Below are 19,802 nucleotides of genomic sequence, written 5' to 3' on the forward strand. Positions count from 1 at the left end.
AATAATAGCATTTTCAACCAGCATTTGTGTTCAAAGGGAACAGAGATGTCTGAATAGTCAAGAAATGCTTAAGCTAGTGAGTGCAGTAAGCAAGAATTTTACTTTTGGTATACTAACCCCTCTGTGAAAAAAAAAAAATCACTCAAACTTTCAGACTTTTGAGTGAAAAAAAAGACCCTGAAATGAAACTATTAGTTGATTGCCTACCACAGGCAACATCTCAGGCCACTTAGTTACCATTTGGCCAGGCATTGGAAGCATCACTAGGATTTGTTTTGGTGGTAGAGGCAGGAGAATTTGAATCAAATTTATCCTTGAGGATATTGCTTACTATTGTTTCACCAGTGATAACTTCATTGGTCCTAAGCTATACAGATACGAGTAAGATATTTTAAAAAAAAAAGGCATCAAGTGTAGCACAGGATAATTAGGATGACTGCCGTGAGGGTGGGAGGATAAATGCAGTTGTCAGAAATACTAATATGCTAATAGGATGTTTCAGTTTTCTTTAATAGAGACAATGAAATGTTTGTGCCACTACATACAGCATTTGGTGAGCCTTTACTTGGAACAGAGCACTGACTGCTTCTCTGGTCACCAGAGACTGACTGTCAGGATGACTAAGGAGGACATGGGCTAGTCAAACTGAAGAAAAATAGCAAAGAAAAGAGTAAGAACTATACATTGTTCCTAGATAGTAACCAGGACATTAGAAAAAGTTTCCTAGCCAGCTCAAGAATTAAGTTCAGAACGAGCTTTCTAGAAGACTGAAGGGGGCAAAGAGTGCATGTGGTTATCAAATGGTGCCTGATAAGCAGGTGGGGCAAAACTGATCCAGACAGTTCCTGGTGATAAAAAGTTGAACTTTGTTATTGGACCTTGTAGGTGTCTCCAAAGTGGTTTGAAAGGAGATGGAATTGTTCTTTACCAGTGCAATATGTACATTGTAATAACCCCGTATTTCAAGGCTTCCTTTGTCTAGAAAGCTATATAAAACTGGTTTAGTTTCCCAGCTCCTCAAGCAGTATTAATCCCAGTGTTCCTTGTGGCATTACAGTTTCAGATGCTTGCTTTCTGCATCCTATTCACAGTTAAACTAACTCACTGGATTCTGAGCTGAGAAAAGGAATTTCCCCCCACCCCCCACTCATTTGACCTAAGCTAGGGAGAATTTTTAGATTTCTCTCCTCTGTAGCCTTTTTGGATCATTAGGAAGGAAGTTTAACAAACTCTGGGTTGGTGCAGGGCTACATGATGCTGGTGACACCCTCGATCTATCCAGTTCTTTCAGTGCACTGTAGTTACAGCTTACTACAGATACATCAGAGAGGCATGCACTATATGGTATTGGGAAGTCTTTCCATGCTCCTGGTGAAGCTGGACTATGGAGCAGGTGTTTTCTAGGCTAACCCAGAGAATATGTAAATAACATGATGCTATATTGTACATGTTCTAGTAAAAAAGAACAACTTGTGAGTTACTAGAGAAGCACTAGAAGTTTAGTTATCAAATCCATGGGCTACATTGAACAGAGCAAAGCCAGCAGAAGGTAGAAAAGACAGGCTTACTTGCCTTTGTAAAGCAGTTCAGCTAACAGCTGTTAAATTATAACCAGACTGTTCAGATGCAAACGGAGAAGGCAAGGGTCTTATTTCTGCAGAATCATTCTAAAAGCTGCCTTAAAAGTGCAGTAACTCAGTGCGTTCGGTACAAGGAAGTTCCCATGTATTTAATATGTCTACCACATCACGGTGAGAGCTTTTGATAATAGCTGCCCAAACCACAGGTGGTGTTACAAGGTTACATTCCCCTTGATTTGAAACACCTGGGAAAGCAAAAAAAGATGGTTTGGTTTTATAGTAGTCGTCATCACTGCCTAGCTCTCCCTCATATAGAGCTTTAGCAGTCTCAGGATTACCTGCTTTTCTTCTCACATGCAGTTCTGCCCATCTTTAGTCATGTAAGATTTTTTAATTTTATTTTACATCTGTCAGGAGCACTTAAAACATCTTATTAAAAGCACTTACCTCCATGTACTTCAGTTCACAAAGCAAAGTATGTAGACAGTCACTTCAAGGTTTGTTTTGTCTTTGAGGTACCTTCTATTGACTTTCCAAAGCATACACAAGTCCCCGAGCTCTTCACACCACATAATTTAGTAACCCCTAAGAAGTAGTCCTTCCTTTTGCTCCCTGAACTTCCATTAATTCTGCAAATCTGCTATCTGAACAGCATGCAAACATACGTAAGATTTTTCATATAATCTTACTCATTCTGCCATCTTCACCTTAAACTCTCCATTACATTACACGTAATTTCATTTTCACTTGGTTTTATCATTTGCTAGAGTTCTTTGTAAGCTCCAAAGTCAGAAATTGGGACATTTTGTTTCAACAAAACCAAGCTAAATATGCAACCTGACTATAAAAGTGCTAATGGAGTATTAGCCCATTGTGCTCTCTTAATTAGCATAAGCCTCATTTTGGCTTTGATCATTTTCCGGTGTTCTTCACTATCGCATTCATATGCACCAATCAACCTAATTTACCCTCTCAGTCCTTATTTGCTATTTCACATAGACTAGAATATGCGTCGTATGAAATAAATTGATGGCTTTTTTCCAGCTCCTCCTTATAGGCTCATAGTGCCCTCTATTTATTGCCAGTTATGCTAAGGGTTACCAAGGAAAAGTCTATAGTTTTACTAATAAAGCACTGTCGTATGAGAAGGCATCTTGACATTATCTGGTTTTGGTGTGTTTGGGTGGGGAGAGATGATACTGTGCCCTTTATATGTGCTGAGTTGATTTGCAACAAAATTAGAAGAGCTGTTGAGTAACACCCCATATGCATGAAGGTACAGAGCTACCTAGGAGTTGCTGTGATGCTTATATATTTTAAAATGTAGATGTAGCCACTAGGAGGGGGAGAAAAACAGCTTCCAACTCATGTCCCTTCAAAGAGTTTAATTACTTGTTAGGAATAATGATGGCAACAGTTACCGTGCCCCATTAAGCAATCACACTAGTGGCCAGCATCAGCTGTTTCAAGTTAAGGCACAAGATGGCCCTGCAAGAGTCTGTATCCCTCTCACAAAGAATCCTTCTTTCTTCATTTAAAAAATGTGTCCAAAGTACACCAAATTTGTGAACTAACAGTATCTCGCGGCAACAAGTTCCCTGAGTTCGCTGTGTCCTATTAAAAGGAAGACATATTCTACCGTTAAGAAAGTTAAGAATAAGGTCAAACGCACTAAATACATTCTCCCATCTGCTCCTCTTCACAATTCTTTAATGGTTGTACCACTGTCTCCCCTCCCTGCTTTTGTACATTTTGTTCATTATTGTTTATACAACAGAAGTGTTTTTTTCTTTTCTATTAGACTGAATATATAAAAACTCAGTGTGAATTAGAAAATTTTAATTTCCAGAACTCTTTAGCACTTAACACAGGGAATGTAAGCTGAAGCTGCTTAACTGTCCTTAAACTGTGTGTATTGGGAACAGAGATGATACCAAAAGCAACTTCTTAAAACAAGATTTATTGGCACAAACATACATGTTACAAATGTCTACGATATTCTTGGAAAATATGTTCACCACTTCAAAAAAAAATCACTGTCCACAGAAAAGTACAGTAATATCAAACTTTGTAAGTCATCACAATTTTAGCATCAAAATGCATGCATTCATCGTTTATAAATGGAATTTCACTGACCTCCAGGTAAAGCACTTTAAGAAATTTCCTGGTCTTCACAACATTAATTTTCCTCCCCAGGTATCTCTAATAACATGCAAATGGAATGTTTTCTGTAGAGGCACAAATCACAATTTTTTGCTCAGTACAGCTGAGTCTACAAGGTGAGAGACGCTGTTCTCAGCACAGACTTTCAGATCCTTTCCGAGTGTACATTACGACATAGCTTAACACTACTGTGTGGCCTTTAAAAGGATGCAATTAAAGGTTTGGTCTGGAGTTTAGTTTTTAAAAGGGCAACTGAAAACTTACTTCTGGTTATTCCTATTAGATGAAGTAAAGCTTGAAGAATTGAAAGGAAAGAGGTAGAAGAAAGGTCTTTGTTTTGCATTGCCATTCCAGCAACAGTTGTAAGAGTAAACATTGCTAAGGTGACTTCTGAGGAGAAATAGTAATCTTAGTAAATCCTCTTCTTTCTTTGCTGCCAGTGTAGTAACTTAGTAGCCAATGAAGGTTTTGTCACAGACCTCAGACAGTACAGAAAGAGACTTTATCAGATGTCCTGCTATTGATGACCTCAGCTTCAGTGTTAGAGGAGCAGGCTTCACATACACAGAGGGGACAGAATGCACTGATATCCTCAGCTTGATCAGATCTGGCCTAGTCCCATGTAAACAAGGAAGAAAGAAAAGTTCTTAGTGTCAGTGGAAGTCTTTGAAAAATAGGGGTTGCACTTACTCCCACCAGATCTGAATTTGACTCTAATCAGATCAGTGCACACACAAAAAAGGCAAAAACATAAACCACATACACTTACGAAGGTGCATGCTGCACTTTTATCAACCTTAGTAAAGCAGAGAATATATCCAATGGCAGAATTCGCTGTGGAATCGCCATCCTTGGAGACTTTCAAAACTCATCAAGACAAACCCTGTGCAACCTGATCCAGGCTCAAAGGTAGCCCTGCTTCGAGCAGGAGACTGGACTAGATAAACCCAAGGGGTCCTTTGCAACCAGATTTTTTTATCATTCAAAGGAAAGGCGATTTTCCTCTCCTGAATTAGAACATGGCACAGATTCCATATCAGGACTGGATTTAGTAAGGACAAATAAGGGGGTTGTGTTGTTTTAAACAGAGAATGAAAATGCTCCATATGCCTAAGCACATGTTTAAGTTGCTTCCACAACAGGGCATGCTTTGCCCTTCACTCCAGGCCAGAGAGTGTGACATGCTCAACCATCTGTCCATTTTAAGTCTACAGTGCTGAACTGATTAGGCAGCACCTCCAGAGGCTGCTTTTCTGTGTTAAGACTCAAGCATAAGTCATTAAGGAAAATACTAATTAGCTGGCTACAAACTCATTTCCTGCAATGACTAAAACAAGTTTATAATAAGAGTTCATATATTGCCACTAAGAGAACTTTTTTTGCTGCAAAACAAACTAAAGGTTGCTCACAGTAGATACTGGCTATGTTTCATCTCTCTCATACTTGAAAAGAGAACATATCACCCAAATAGCAAATGCCTGTCTACATATATAAGCACTTCTTTTGGAAAGGGGGAGGAAAAAAGAATAGGAGTTGTCAAATAAAAATTTAACCTCTTCAACAGTTGGTGTTTCCCTCTCAAAATGTATTTTTGCAACAGACAAAGGATGTTTTTAAGCCCTGCTCTTGAGTAGGAGCTACTAATTTCTAACCTTTCATTAGTGCTGCTATACATAATGTGACTAATATTTGACCACGTACAGGGTTGGGAGAGGGAGGATTTTCATTAACAAGACAAAGTAATGATGTTATTCGTGATAAGTAGTGGGCTATCAGTAACATTTTATTGTGCAGACCTGTGCATGTGTCTTAGCTACATTAGCATTTTATTTTATTTCCGATCTAGGGAAAAAGTAAATGGAACATAGATGGAACCTAGCATTTCTAATGAGAAAAAAAAATTCCTTCATTAATAAATAAGCTTTGCAAGCTAATAATTTTATTATGTGTATAGCTGCTAATCACTTCAATAATAGATAAATAATACTTAAATAAGTAATGGTTAAACTGTGTACCCATGGCCTTTACTAAACATTTCTACTTTTATTCAGAATCTTTTTGCCCTTTAAGTTTAATGAAAGGCTGAACTTGCATTATTTAGTACACTGTAGCTTGCTAGTGGCACAGTAGCCACACTGACCACTGAATTTTCAGGTCCAGCCAGAACTACCGTCACTAATGGAGAAATTGATGCAAACTTTCAGGTCAATACTATAAATATTAATAGCTAAACTTCTGTATGTTGGCTATATTTCACTTAAACCGTTTCCCAATTTACTATCTTGTCATTATCACATTATCCTTATTTGCTGTTTCCTTTCTTTTCCATCAAAATTGATGAAATTACTGTTACAAGAAATGTTAAATACATTTAATTAAAATTGCAGTGTTACAATTAAAGTAGTTTAGCAAAAATGCTGCTGTCTAGTAGTCAGGAGCCTTCTTCTGTATCACATCATTTTGAACTGAATTAAGATCCAGGAGCCATGTTCTGCTCCCAGTGTTCTCGTCCCATCAGTGGAGGTTGGCTTGAGGACAGCAGGGCATTATGGGGAGGAGGTTCTGCTCCACTTAGGCCTGCCTCAGCTCTGATTGAGGTCAACAATAACAATATGGCAGAAGGCAGGGAGTCAACTCAGAAGGCAGCAGAACCACCCTAGCCCAAATATGCTATGTTCTAAATACTCTGCACTCCAAAAACAATAAGGCTTTCTAAGAGAATAGAGACTTGAAGAATAATGGAGAAGCCAGCCACTGTGAGAAGAGCTAAAGAACGGAGAAGCTTTTTTCATAATTATCTTTGTTGTTCTCTATGGTATTTTTTCTTTGAGAACAAGTCCTTTGCCCTTTTAAACTTTTAGCACATGGCTTCTTTGGTTGAATAGAGTGTTACCTATGAACCATGAGGCTGTATTTATGTTTTAAACCAGTATAGGTTATGATTTTTGCTTTGGAGAGTTAGCAGATGTGATACAGTCACGACAGAATGAGGTTACTGCAGAAATGACTCATTGTTGAATAATCAAGTGTTTTCTCCACCAAAACTGCATGTAACTGGACTGCCACAGTTTTTCTGCTTTACTGTAAGATGTTGTTTTTAAATGTCAGTGCATCAGGAAGAAAGGTAAACTCCGTGGGTGGCTCAAATCTCCTTTTATGTATGTGTTTAAAGGCAGACAGTCTTCTGATTCTCAATGGAGAAAAAAAACTACTGAGTATATCAGTGGAGACATACATTATTGAAATAAGGAAGGGAAGTCAGCTGAAGAGGAAAACAAAATCCTTTCTTGAAGTGGAATAGGGAAGTGTTTCTGAAGGAAACCATATGAAGAAAGAACAATTGACGTGAGGTTCCGGTTTGATTATTTCATACATCCCAATCTAGTATCCCTCCTGAAAATAATGCCACCATCTCAGAAATCTTCAGCCAATCATTTATATAGAAACAATTCATTTTTTTCAAACTACATTCTCTGGCCTTTTTGGTTTTACTTTTAAAGAATGTAATTTGAGGGTGCTTGTGAGGGTTCTCTCTCGCATGAAGAAACACGTGCTCAAATATATCTCATCTAGCAAGAGGGACCTAAATCAGGTGAGAAGAACAACTGGCTGGAAGAGCATCTCACTCTTCTGACTACAGAGTGGGCCCAAAGGTTATGATCTGTTTCGGGTCTAGAGTTCAGATCAAGACATGAATCCAGACCAAAGAGACTTTGGTCTCTTCGAGGCCTTTCTCCAATATTCACTGTGTACATTGGGAGCAAGCCCAGTGCCTTATACGGCTACTGGTTTAGCCCTCTTCCCTGTTTAAAGGGCAGGAGAAGCAGCGTTGAGATCTAAATCCTGGATCACATCCAAGTGCTCTCTAGTTTCTTTGTGAAGGTCTAGCACCAACATGTGTGATTGAGGCACTGTCATAAAAAAATAATAGATTATATGTACTTCCACTGGGTGGGTAACCTTTCATGGAATAGAGAAAAACTCACTCTGCAAAAGCATGAAAAAGAGTTGAGTAACATCTGAGCTTCTAAAAGTTCCTGAAGTTTGTCTCCCATGGTAGATGCACTTCTGAGAAGCAGACATCACCATTTTACAGGTATGCTCTTAACACAGATGTCAAGTCATGGACTTGCTCTTAAGAGCTAAAACCCATTGTATTCAGACAAGTAGCTCAACTGCTCATATAGTTGAAGTTATGTGAGAGGAGTGACAGAAATGAGACTCAGAAACAGAAGAATTTCAAAAGGTCTTGCTACCCAGACAAAAACATAGCAGATTGTGGCTGTTCTAATTAATTCCTTGCACAGTTAATACCGTCAGCCTCTTCTGTCATTGTGGGTGCTAAAGTTACTTATTGCAGATGACTATTTAAAAAGAAAAAAAGCCAAGGTTTTACCTGCCTGAACTGTTCCTGGGGCTAACATCATGCAGGTTCCAATGGAACTGAAAATCAAACTGACTGCATTTCTAAATCACCTCGTGTCCTACAGATCCTAGGTTACATTCAGAATCTTTATCAGTTTCCCCCCTCCTCCTTCTAATAATATTGGATTATGTTGGACTATGTTGGATTGACTGCGCTGTTACATAATGTCATCAAGTGAAAACAAGTCAAGTGTCCCTGTCTGGGCTTCCATGCTACTTGCTGCTGCAAGTTCTGTGTACCAATTTTTTAGGTTTAAAGCCACATTTATGTTATTGCAAGGTGAGCTAAATTAGAAGGAAGAAGATATAATGCCCAAGCAGCACCATGCTAGCTTGTGGATAGTGGATGCAAATAACACTTCTTCAACCTCAGAAGCTGATGTGCACTGATTGGCAAGCCACACAGCAGCTGTAATACAAGCACAGACCAGTCCCTAACCATCCCATTTCAGCTATGCTGTTTCTGAATGGCGTATCATGCTAGCATCCTAGCTGTACAGCTGTAGCCCAGAAATCAGAGGAAGAGTAAGAACTTCTTATAAGGATAGAATATGCAAGTCTCAAACAATGTCTAACTCTGGCTAACGCTCTCAAAATCCTTGCTTGCAGCCAGAGGAGTTTTCAGTCTTCAGTCCCCAAGATGGCAGTCAGAAAGCAATCAGCTTTGCAGTCCCCTGAGGGTTTGCTGGGGAGCGGGTAAAAAGAAGCCCTTTTGCGCCTAGACAGTAGTTAGTGATGAAGATCAGTGGTTGAAATTTTACCCACTAATTGAAATTCTAATCAGTGTTGACTAAACGAGTTAAACTTTTCATGGGAAATTTACAAGTAGGCAGTTGTAACTATGCATGGACATTTTAAATGTAGAGGCAGTGAGTGGAAAGCAATCAAACCTGGCTTCAACACAAATAAGATCTCCAACTGTGTTTATATAGATTGTCCTCTGTACCAGTCTACATATATGTGATGGTGTTGCACAATCTATGACCCTGAACAGTCCTATATTACCATATTCTCCTTGCAGAAGAATTAACCCTCTGCAGGAGCAGTTCAACTCTGGGTGTGTACATCAGGGAAGGACATACTTGTTCATGCTTCCTGGGCTGAATTAGAAATGTTACATGTCTTATCTTACTGATTGCAACCAACCAGTACAGCACAACTAGTAAACATTGAGCATTCATGAGCACACTATATGCAAACAACTTAAAAGAGATAAACACATTAATTCAGAGTATTTCATTAGCACACAGGAGAAAATTGTCTCTTCACAAACATTTTACAACCCACTAGAGGCTAGGTTTCTTGACTAAACTCTTCCTTGCAAATTCTGACCAACGTTTAGCAGTCATCCCCATTAGTTACTGTTTTGAGGGAGAATGAGTACACATTCCACAACCAGCAGTTCCTCTTCTCCAGCCTCCCTAAAGCCCCCACTTCATTAAGTTGCTTGAGATACATTAGCTAGGAGGATGTAAGCTTTGCATCCTTAGAGCAGTTTCATTACAGTTTCATTGTGAAACCTTGCATCTTTCTACCTAGAGGATCCAAACTCTTTCATGTGTATTTGCAGCCGTATCCGCTAAGTAGCCATTTCAGACTCTCATAGGAGAAGGCACCATCTACATTAGGGATATGTATCAGCGTATAATCTCACTGATTGTACCATCTCCAGTGAAAGTTGTCTTCATCTCATGAGTCTTTTCAGCATTCCTGTAGAGAAGCTCTGTGTGGATCAAGCCATTCTCAACATAGGTAGGGGTTTCAGGAGGTAATTCTTTCCTATCAGCTAGCCAAATATCTTAGTAGTTTAAAAAGGGTCCTGAAGTTGGACAGCTTATTCCTTTTCCAGCAAAGGTTCAGTTATACATAGCATTCAGCTGTGACACCTCAGGGATTCAGGCCCTTAACAACAGCAGAGTTTTCTGTCTGGCCCATAAGGGTTTTAGAATTGTTTACGTACTCGCTCCGCTGAAGGACTGAAGTGAACAGGGCATACCAAGAAGCCCAGTAGCACATTAGTAACTTTGAAAGTTAATTTTCATTGAGACTGTGGCCACCTACTACTTAATGATATGAAACATGTGAATATTAAGTAATAAATATATACAGAAAAAAATGCAACTTGAACCTTTCAACTATCATTGCTTTTTCTCTCTGCAAAATTCTACTTAAGCAGAATTTGTGTATATATCCACTCCAACAAGCTGGTCTGGGTCTCTGTTTTTTTAATCTAAGATCATGTCAAGAGTGGGAATATTTACACTACTATTATCACCATGTCTATGTCCTAATTAAATTGCGGACAAAAAACAACAAACCAACCAATTTTTTTTTTTTTTAATTCTACGCATTTATCTTAGAAATTCTGAAGGAGTTATTCTAAAAAAAGCCTTTCAGAATTTCCTGGCTCAAAATTTAATAATTCATTTTTACTTTGGTTAACTATGATTGAACTCTTCAGTGTTTAAAAAATTAAAAGGAATCCAACATTTGGGAGAAAAACCCTACAATCATAGCATACAAGAACTTTCTCTCAAACCATAATATATAATTTCTCTTAATTACATCAAATGTTAAACTAATTGAATATGAAAAATATCTCAGCTGAGCACTTTACAAAGAAGACACTATAGTTCATGAACTATACACACACACAAATTAAATTTTTAAAAAGCCTATTAACACCACCACTTTGGAACAGTGTTTCTCTGCCTTCCTATTCTCCAGGAAAGCTTTTCTAGGCACCCTTCCTTTTCTTGGCCTCTCTCCACTGTTCCCTTTATTTATCCATACCTTTTTCTTCCTGATTTTTGAACAGTCCTCACAGTGGGGACCATTTCTGTAAAATGGTGCAAAGGTAGCTTCCTACAATTGTGCTGGGAAGCCACAGACATCACCAAAGTTGTTCATGTGCTTTAAGTTAGGGCCATAAGTTTTGGGGACTGGCATTCAAGAGAGTCCCACGAAGTCTGACAAACTGCCTTAAGTTTTTAGCAAGAGTCTGTATCTTGGTTATTTATGATACTTATATTACCATTTTTGCATTTCATTGGGCTTTTTCAAGACTGTGCTAGCTATCTAGCAACAAGCTGGTCTGGGTCTTTTTGTTGTCATACAGTTTTCTTCATTGCTTTCATATTGAGGCCATCCTGGTTGTACAGAACACCCCATAAGGAAAAATTAAAATCCACAGAAGATGATAATCCAGTCCTATTTATTTTCTGCAGGCAATATTTTTAGACTTGGATACTACAACTAATCTCAAAAAATCTGTGTTTGGCTCAGTTGAAATGAGATGTCTTACGTGAGTACTTGTAGGTACCACTCCCTTCCATGGGAGTAGCAGATACTCACTACCTCAAAAAGTTACATCTGATAGTGGATTTTGCCATCCAACTTTAGGTGCTGAGATTGAGAATTTTGGCCCTAATGTTTGCCTCAACCTTAGGTTTGGGTCCAATCCACCTGACAGTGTCTCTTTAAGCAGCAGCTTCCCCATAGTTGCATTCTCTGATTCTGAGATGTTTAGGATGCTTTTCCTATACTACAGTTTCTGAAGGTCAGTGTGTACACATTTTAAGACACAGTGATAAGACAGTGTATGGAACTACTTGGCAGTATTTAGCTGGTACAGTTTCTTGTGGAAACAACAGAATTCCAAAACACACCACACTGAATGCTTATGGGTTATTACAAGCAAAAATCCCAAGACACCAGGAATTAAAAAGCGGAGTTCAACAAAGGAACACTGATATCATTGGTTGATATGAACAAAGTTGTGCCAAGTCTTCCTTCTTCGCTTTTTCAAGTGGAGAAATAAACTGGGAAAGGAAGCACAAGGGAAAAAAAAAAAGACATAAACCAGCAGTTATTGCGCTTTATCTCACAGAATTGTGTGCTGTCAGAGGCAAACACCTTTAGCACATCTTTGCTGAAAAAGCACGGCATGTCTTGCACACCGTATGCCTTCCTGACTGGAACAGGGCTGCTCCTCCCTTGTCAAAAGGAGGGGGAACTGGAGTGGAAACCAGGGGAGGCTGCGGCTTGAAAGATAGAAAGGGCAAGGACTGATGGTGATGTTAGCTGCCATCCTCAGCTCCAGCAACACCTGCAGACCCACATGTTGTAACTCTTCCTTCAGCAGGGAGCCAGCCTGCTTCTCCAGGGCCCCATTACTAGGTTGGTAGGAAGCCTGGCATGGGCCAAGCTACCACCCATGGTAGCTTGTTGCTCTGAGGAACTATCAAATTTATCTGCATCTATAGCCAGCCCTGCATGGAGGGTATGATCTTGCTCCCGTTCAAATCAGTGACTAGAGAAGCCATGCAGGCCTTGTCTGTGGCAGCACTTGGACACTTGATGTCAACAGGATTTAAACATATACTTGAGAGCTACTGTAAAGAAATACATCACCGAGTTCAACACACAGTGTCCCTCCTGAAGCTGCAATCTTTAGGCACTATTACAGAAGGGTCAAACAGACTGAAAAAATAATTTAAGATCCAGAGCTTAAATACATTTAAATCTCACCAAACTTGCACTTGATCTCACTATGGCGTACCATGACCTGGGTTTGATGATGTGACACTCAAGTTTGTGATTAAATATCCTAAACCCAACCTAAGCCATGTCAAACCTGCTATTTCTGTTCCTAAACTTATCAGGACAGGCATCCAACACTTAAAACCAGGAGAGAAACAATGTTATTACTTGTATATAATGTCAGGCTTAACTTCTAAGGAGAAATTATGGGCTATCATGTCTGCTTTTTACTTTGTTAAAATACACATAATGCAAAGTGATGCATATATACACAGCAATCAATTCAACGGCTGCACATCTGTCTTCCCAGGTTGCTGCACTAGACTGCAGAACAAAGGCCTGTCTTTCCCTTGAAGCCATTTGCCTTGAGTACCCAGTTAATATAGTTAATTAATATCTAGCCATTTCCCATTCTTGCTGTATCAGTGTTACGAAACCCTAGAATTATTCTGGGTCACTCTGGTGCCAGCATTCATAAGACTAATAAATTGCCACATGTATCTTAATCCATTCAGTCATGTTTACAGGTGATTCTGTAAGCCTTCTTGAGAGAAGCAACAGAGGAAAATGGAAACATGCCGAATATAAGGCATGTAATTTGATAGCTGGGAATTAATTCACATCCACAGCCTAGCCTCCTGGTGAATCTCTTCTGGGTTACTAGCTGGATTGTCTGACTCAAGAAATCTCCCTTTTGGAAGTTAATGCCATATTACAATTATGTAACATAATGGCGGTTGCTAACACAGAGGTTACATAAATAAAATGTTCAGTTCCTGTCATTACAAGATCCCTGGCTCCCAACCAGCATGACTGCTATTATTCATTTATATGCTATCTTTCCTATAACAAATGTGTAGAATGAGATGATCTTTCGAGACAAGAAATCAGTAAGACTTTGCGCCATCTTTTAACAATATTTAGGTATTTGAGATGAAAAGGGATTTTCAGAAGCACCACCATCTCAAATTCCAGCTGATTTGGTGGGAACTAGGCACCTACATGCTTTTAAAAAATTCATTTGCCTATGCGCCTTCACCTTCTTTTATAGGCATGAGGTAATTCAAACATTACTGTTCACAATAGAAAATACCAGGACTGGTTGTAATGAAAGGAAGATGTCTGAGGCTGCTTAAAAATGTATATAAATATGAAAAGGGAGAGTCTTTAATCCTAGGGAAAGTTATGTAACATGCTAGTGTAAAATACATTAAATGTCCACAAATTCTATCTATATAAGGGTCCAGAGAGTTTGCAGTAATTCTCACTATAACAGCATGACACTAGAAGGGGAATTTCACAAATGAATCAGTTTAAATATTTTATATCCATTTTTTGTTTAGTTTTGTTTTTTAATATATCAGCACTTTGTAAGTAACAGAGCTATTGAGATCATAAACAGAAGAGAAAATTAATTACTCACTTATAATTATAATGAGAATGACTGCGCATACTATACCAAGGATGATCATCATCTGTAAAAAGAAAGTTATGAGAAAAAAAAAAAAAGAGAATGTCAGGTTTTCACATGAAAGCCATTAACCCCTCAGTTTTTTTGCGTTTACTTAGTGGCTCATTCCTTGCACTTTTAATTCTTGCAAAGACTCACTGCAACAGACTTGTTAAGGCCCCAAATTTAGTGTCAATTTTAAGAACAGCTGAACATCAGCAATGGACATAGCCTCTTGACAAAGTTAGCAAGTTCTTGCCCACCAGCTAACATGCAGTGACCAACCTCGTCCGTTTCCAGCAGTAAAGTAAAGAAAAAGTGAAATTCCAAAATAAAACAACTCCAGAGGTGACTTATGTGGCTGGATTCACACATGGGCACAGACCACTTTATACCAGCATATTGTGATCACTTTTTACCACGTTCCCATAATCAGGGAAGAGACAGCTGTCTAATGCCTAGCAGCTATTTGTGCTGGCTTTTTGTACTTGTGCTGTTGAGAGAGGTAGCCCATGCCTAGCCAGCACGGTTTCCAGCATGCTAGCCTGGAAATAGCTCATCACAAAGTTGAAAAGGAAAGGAGAATGTGAGTAGGTTTGAAGGTCTAGTGTAGTGTAGGTCACTGTGGTGACTGCAGTCAGCATGGGTGAACCTGACTCAAAAATCTATGTCTGTAGCTCCCAAAAGCCCTGCTTCCTGCACCATTAGGCAAAGCAACGGGGCAACAGCTAGAAGAGGCCCAGAGGAACTGCTCAGTTGAATTTCTAACCTAGATCCACTTATTTCTGGAGTGTTTGTGCCTGTAGTTTACCCAGAATATTTTGCCTTGCTTTATATTTCATAGCACTGTGGATTGAAAAGACAAAGCAGGCAACAGACTGGTAAGAGATATGTGTGGGATTCTCCCTTGGGAACAGGTGGTTTTATTTGGGTGGACATGAATGATTGGCAGCCAAGATGGCATTGAAAAGAAATGGAAATGAAGTTGAACTTTTGGCACAGTGTTCATGTGTTGATGATGCATGAGTAGAAAGAACCAAGGATATGGGGTCTTATATGAATAAAAGCAGCTGACGTTTCTGGGTCCAGAAAACACAAATCCTGGAGGATGTCTAAAAAGCAAAGGAGACCGAGGTTGCCTCTGCTCGTGGGAAAGGATGAGACTTTGAAGACAGCAGGGGAGCGAGCTGGTTGATTAAAGTCCTGCTCTATCCCAGTCTGCCCCTCTTTAAAAGAGACTGTTATTTCCTCACCTCTCACAGCAGTTTGTCGAACCAGGTATTTTTTTGGTAGTTTACCTTCCTAAGGAAAGATCAAGAGGCTGATGATCTCCCACAAGGAAAAAGCTTCTTTTCTCCCACTACTAGAATTCACTACACACGTTCAGATTTTGTGGTTCACGCAGGGAACTCACATGAATTAACATGGAATGTTCTCCCATCCCTACCTGCAGGCACTGACTGAAGCATCAAAATTTGTATCTACATTTTATATATTGCAGAAATTATCTAAAGAATAGGTTCTGGTAAAGATCAAAGTTGCTTGACTTATTATTCTGGACCCTAGAGAGCAAGGCATCTCTTTCTCCCCTTGACAAGGAAAGACCACTTAGAGATGCCATCCTGCAAGCAAAGTCCCAGTAAATGCAAGTGAAAGTAATGGCTGTCATGAAGTGATTCTTAATAAGAATTTATATTCCTTACCTTGCAATTTTTCCACCAGTATTTTCTCTTCAGTTTGGCTGCACTAGTTTCAAACTGTGAGGCACCTGCTTGCAATGCATCTGCCCGGTTGTCAAGCTCTGATAGCTTCTGGTCTCTTTCTAGCACCTTGTCCACATTCATTCTCATGATGTCTACCACCTGCAAAGACAGAGCCTCACATTAGATTCCACACACACTAAAGCCGAAGGTCACCCATACATTCACACTCTGGAATATCATGTGTCATACTGAAACCAGCTATTCGCCATTATGGTATGTGAGGGCAATTACCTGGGCAGTGCCTCAAAATCCATGCCTATGGAAACAGACACATTGAGAACAAGATGATCATAGCTCAACTGTGCTTACATGCCCTTAAAGGTAAAAAATAAAGGGATATTATGAAATACTGTAATTCATTGTATTAAAGCTTTTGATTTCTTTTAGCCTACAACTAGCTACATCACTATAGATACAAAAAACTCACGGAGCCCAGTACCGCTACTACAATTTGATTGACATTTGTCCAGTCATCACTAAGACCAAACCATTATTTTCCTTATACATTTAATACAATTTCCTTACCTGAACTAGATAAATTGGCTAGATAAAGGCCACTCTAAAGGAAACTGTATGCATTTCCTGACCAAGGAATTTACTCATTCTGCAGATCCTTCTCAGACAAGATGCCCTCCTAGCCACAATTTGAAGTCCTGCTTGAAAGCAGAAGAGGAGAAAATTTTACCTGAGAAAATTCAGCCTGAAGTGTAGCAGGGAACTCATGCTACCTCATTGCACAGCCTCAGCGAAAAAAGTGTGCACAGCCAGTACACAATAGGTAAGGCCCATTCATGCATGTATTTTATACACTGAGTTAGACGAAAATCCTCTTCTAGGAAGCCAATAACTCTAAATAGAAATCCTGTACAAATTCATCACTAATGTAAACATTAGACATTATACCAGTCTCAGTCAAGTTGTGTCCACTATTCTAGCAGTGAATATGGTTGCTGGTCTGTTACTTCTCATACTCTGTAATAAGGAAGTCCATGTTGTTTGTATTTAATATAATTTAACTATTACCTGCAAAAACAGAGAGTTATTAAAAAAATACATTATTTAAATACAGTGAGATTAAACTAGTAGTAAAAGAATCTTTGAAATGACTGGCATAGGGTTAAATGCTGTTCCAAAACTCAAAGATTTGTTTCACTTCTCTACCAAACGTAAAACAAAATCAAATGTTTTGGTCAACCCAAATTTTCTTACTTGCTTTTCCAAACCAAAACCTTCCAAGCATTTAACTTCAGATCAAATTAAAAAAAAAAAAAAGAAGTTTTGTTTTCATTTCTCAGCTAGTATTTAGCTGAATTTTGTCATGGTACAATGTTTCGTAGTGAAAATTTTAAATTATTTGAAAATACTGGAAAAAAAAAATGCTGTAACATTTCCTACCCATTCTCTCCCTTATTTTGCCCAGAACTATTTATTGAATTTAACCTAGATGCAGCGAACACTTGTCAGGACAAGACTGCATTTTTGTCAAATAAATAAATAAGTGTTTGTCTAGACTAAAACCAAGATCTGAGCCTTAGAAAATAAGCTCTAAGATGCCTAGAGAATTCAGAGGGGAAAACCCAACATGGATATAGCTGAAATACTGTATCAGCATTGATATAGCATTAAAAATGTCAGTCATTTTACTCAGACCAAAAATTTTCTCTTAAGCAAACTCATGATCGTGTTGCTGAGTTCTGGGTTTGCGCCTGTAATGCTGTGCAGAACAGCACTTGGAGCAGAAGAGCCAGAGGAGCATACTGCTGTGCTGTGGTGTTTGGTGCCACCTACAGATTACTTTCCCACAAGAGATGAAAGAAAAACAACCAGGAAAGATCTAGTAGGAAGGACAAAGCAATACTTAACAGATCAGATCTTTACGTGCTATAAACCAGTTTCATCGTGGTGACTTCACAGTACTGAAAGACTAGTGGCGTTTTTCTCCCTTGCTTATTCTTATACTGTGATTTTCCTATTAAACAAGGATCTGCTGACCATGTGCTATCCACTCAAAACCCATACCAACCTCAGCCTCCCTCTCAAACGGGGCGCGAAAAAAACATGGATCCTTATTATCACCCACATAATCCTGAAATCCAAGAGCTACTCACTGTCCTCTCATATTGGGTAAGAGTTCCTGCCAAAATGAGGCTATCATGCTTCACAAGACAACAAACTTGCATGGGGTTGAGTGAAAAGTCTCAGAATACAGAGTATCTTAAACACAAAGCAGGAGTTCACTAGCCTCACTGGATCCACCTCCCTTGATCTATTTGAAAAGCCCTATGTATCTGACCTGCATCACTCATTTTAGGCAATAACTAGCAATTATTTTTCATCTTCTAGGGACAATTACTTTTGCTGTACCTCACATAAACAATTACAGCACCATCATGATGTAATCTGTTCAGGAAAAGAAGTTTATTTCATTATTCTGACCCAAGACAAAAGCTGAAATGTAATATTCCTTTCCTCACTGCAAGAGTCATTTCACTAACGTCAATGAAGTTAGTGTGACGTGAAAATCTGATAATGAGGGAACCAGGCCTAGAAATTTCTGCAGACATTTCTGCAGCCAGAGGATGTTCTTGTGACAAGCTCCAAGCATCAGCGATGGGGAGGCCAGAAAGACCCTGCTTCAGATATTCAGCAAAGAAAAAGTTCTCAGAAAGACAAACCTCAATTTGACAGGTGTATTGAATTATCTTAAGAAATGCATTTGAGTTGGATGTTGTGAGCTCTTCTCTATTATTTTTAAAACTTACTTGGAGCTTTTGAAAATAGAGGTCTTTATGCATGTAAATAGCTATTTTCTAATGTGTATTTCATTGAATTGGCATTAAAGAATCACATAAGCCCTGGCCTCTTCCCCATGGATAGTAAGCAAGTTACTTACGTCTTTGTAGGGGGTTAGCAAAACTCTGTGCTTAATACCCAGCACACAAATCTGCACAGCAGGTGTGGAAGGATGCTACAGCTGCTACTATGCTGAGGGACTACACCCATGAGCAGTGGTATGCTCACTTATTCCCATTATCACAGCAGTTAGATGGACACTGGCATTACAGCCGAGGCTGCAGGATAGTCTGCAGGCTACAACAATTTAAGGATCCAAGCTCAAACAGGCACGTGGTCCTCCAAGACCAACAAAAGGAGTGGAGATTTGTCACAGATGCTGTTATAACATCATGCATGGGTGCCTTTCTTTGGGGATAAATTGTGATGATTAATCAATAGAGGTCTAGCTAATGAACAGAGCCCTGACTTGTACAGTTTTCATGGCTTGAATCTATCTATGAGAAGACGATAGTCTGTCCCTGTGAAACAGCCTGTGAGATTAGCATCTAACCTTTAGGAACGCAGGTTCCACTGTAACATTTCCTCCTAACCTGGCTGACTGGGATGAATTCCTGAATTGGCATCGATGTCCACATTTATTCCGCAGAAGTGTTACTGGTACAAGGATGTTCATACTCAGAATCTCTCTTGTACTGTCTGCCTCCTTATAAATGCCATCCTTTGGTAAACCTCATTTCTTAGACCCACTGCCTTCAGATGACTAGGAGGTACTAGATCACTAGAGAGGAAAGCATCCTAAAGAAAAAAAAAATAACCACATCAGCACCCTTGTGGTGAGCAACAAATCACCTAGAGCCACTTACCTCATCCACCCGGGCTTGTGTCTGCTGCAGCCGTTTGTTGCTTGACACATTGGTAGCAGGAGGTGGCCCTGCAGCCCCAGAACTGGTGGGACCTTGGGTAGGAGCTGGAGCAGACCTAGAGCAAAACCAGAGACCATAAAAAGTGACTGAAGCCATCTCCACTTGTTCACTACTCCTCTTCTGGAACAAGTCACAGAATCACAGAATCACTGGGTTGGAA

General features: G+C 39.3%; 1 protein-coding gene across 1 annotated transcript; it reads right to left on the reverse strand.

Annotated features, from left to right (window-relative positions):
* Positions 1–11,425: 11,425 nt before the first annotated feature.
* On the reverse strand, positions 11,426–19,697 carry VAMP2 (vesicle-associated membrane protein 2 (synaptobrevin 2); the record flags this gene model as incomplete). The annotated part of the gene is made up of 4 exons (XM_010296285.1): positions 11,426–11,989; positions 14,134–14,185; positions 15,864–16,022; positions 19,583–19,697. Coding segments are annotated over 4 exons (343 nt in total), but the record flags the coding sequence as incomplete, so codon positions are not given.
* Positions 19,698–19,802: the final 105 nt, after the last annotated feature.

The sequence above is a fragment of the Phaethon lepturus genome, unplaced genomic scaffold (assembly GCF_000687285.1).
Source record: "Phaethon lepturus isolate BGI_N335 unplaced genomic scaffold, ASM68728v1 scaffold28880, whole genome shotgun sequence".
NCBI classification, from domain to species: domain Eukaryota; kingdom Metazoa; phylum Chordata; class Aves; order Phaethontiformes; family Phaethontidae; genus Phaethon; species Phaethon lepturus.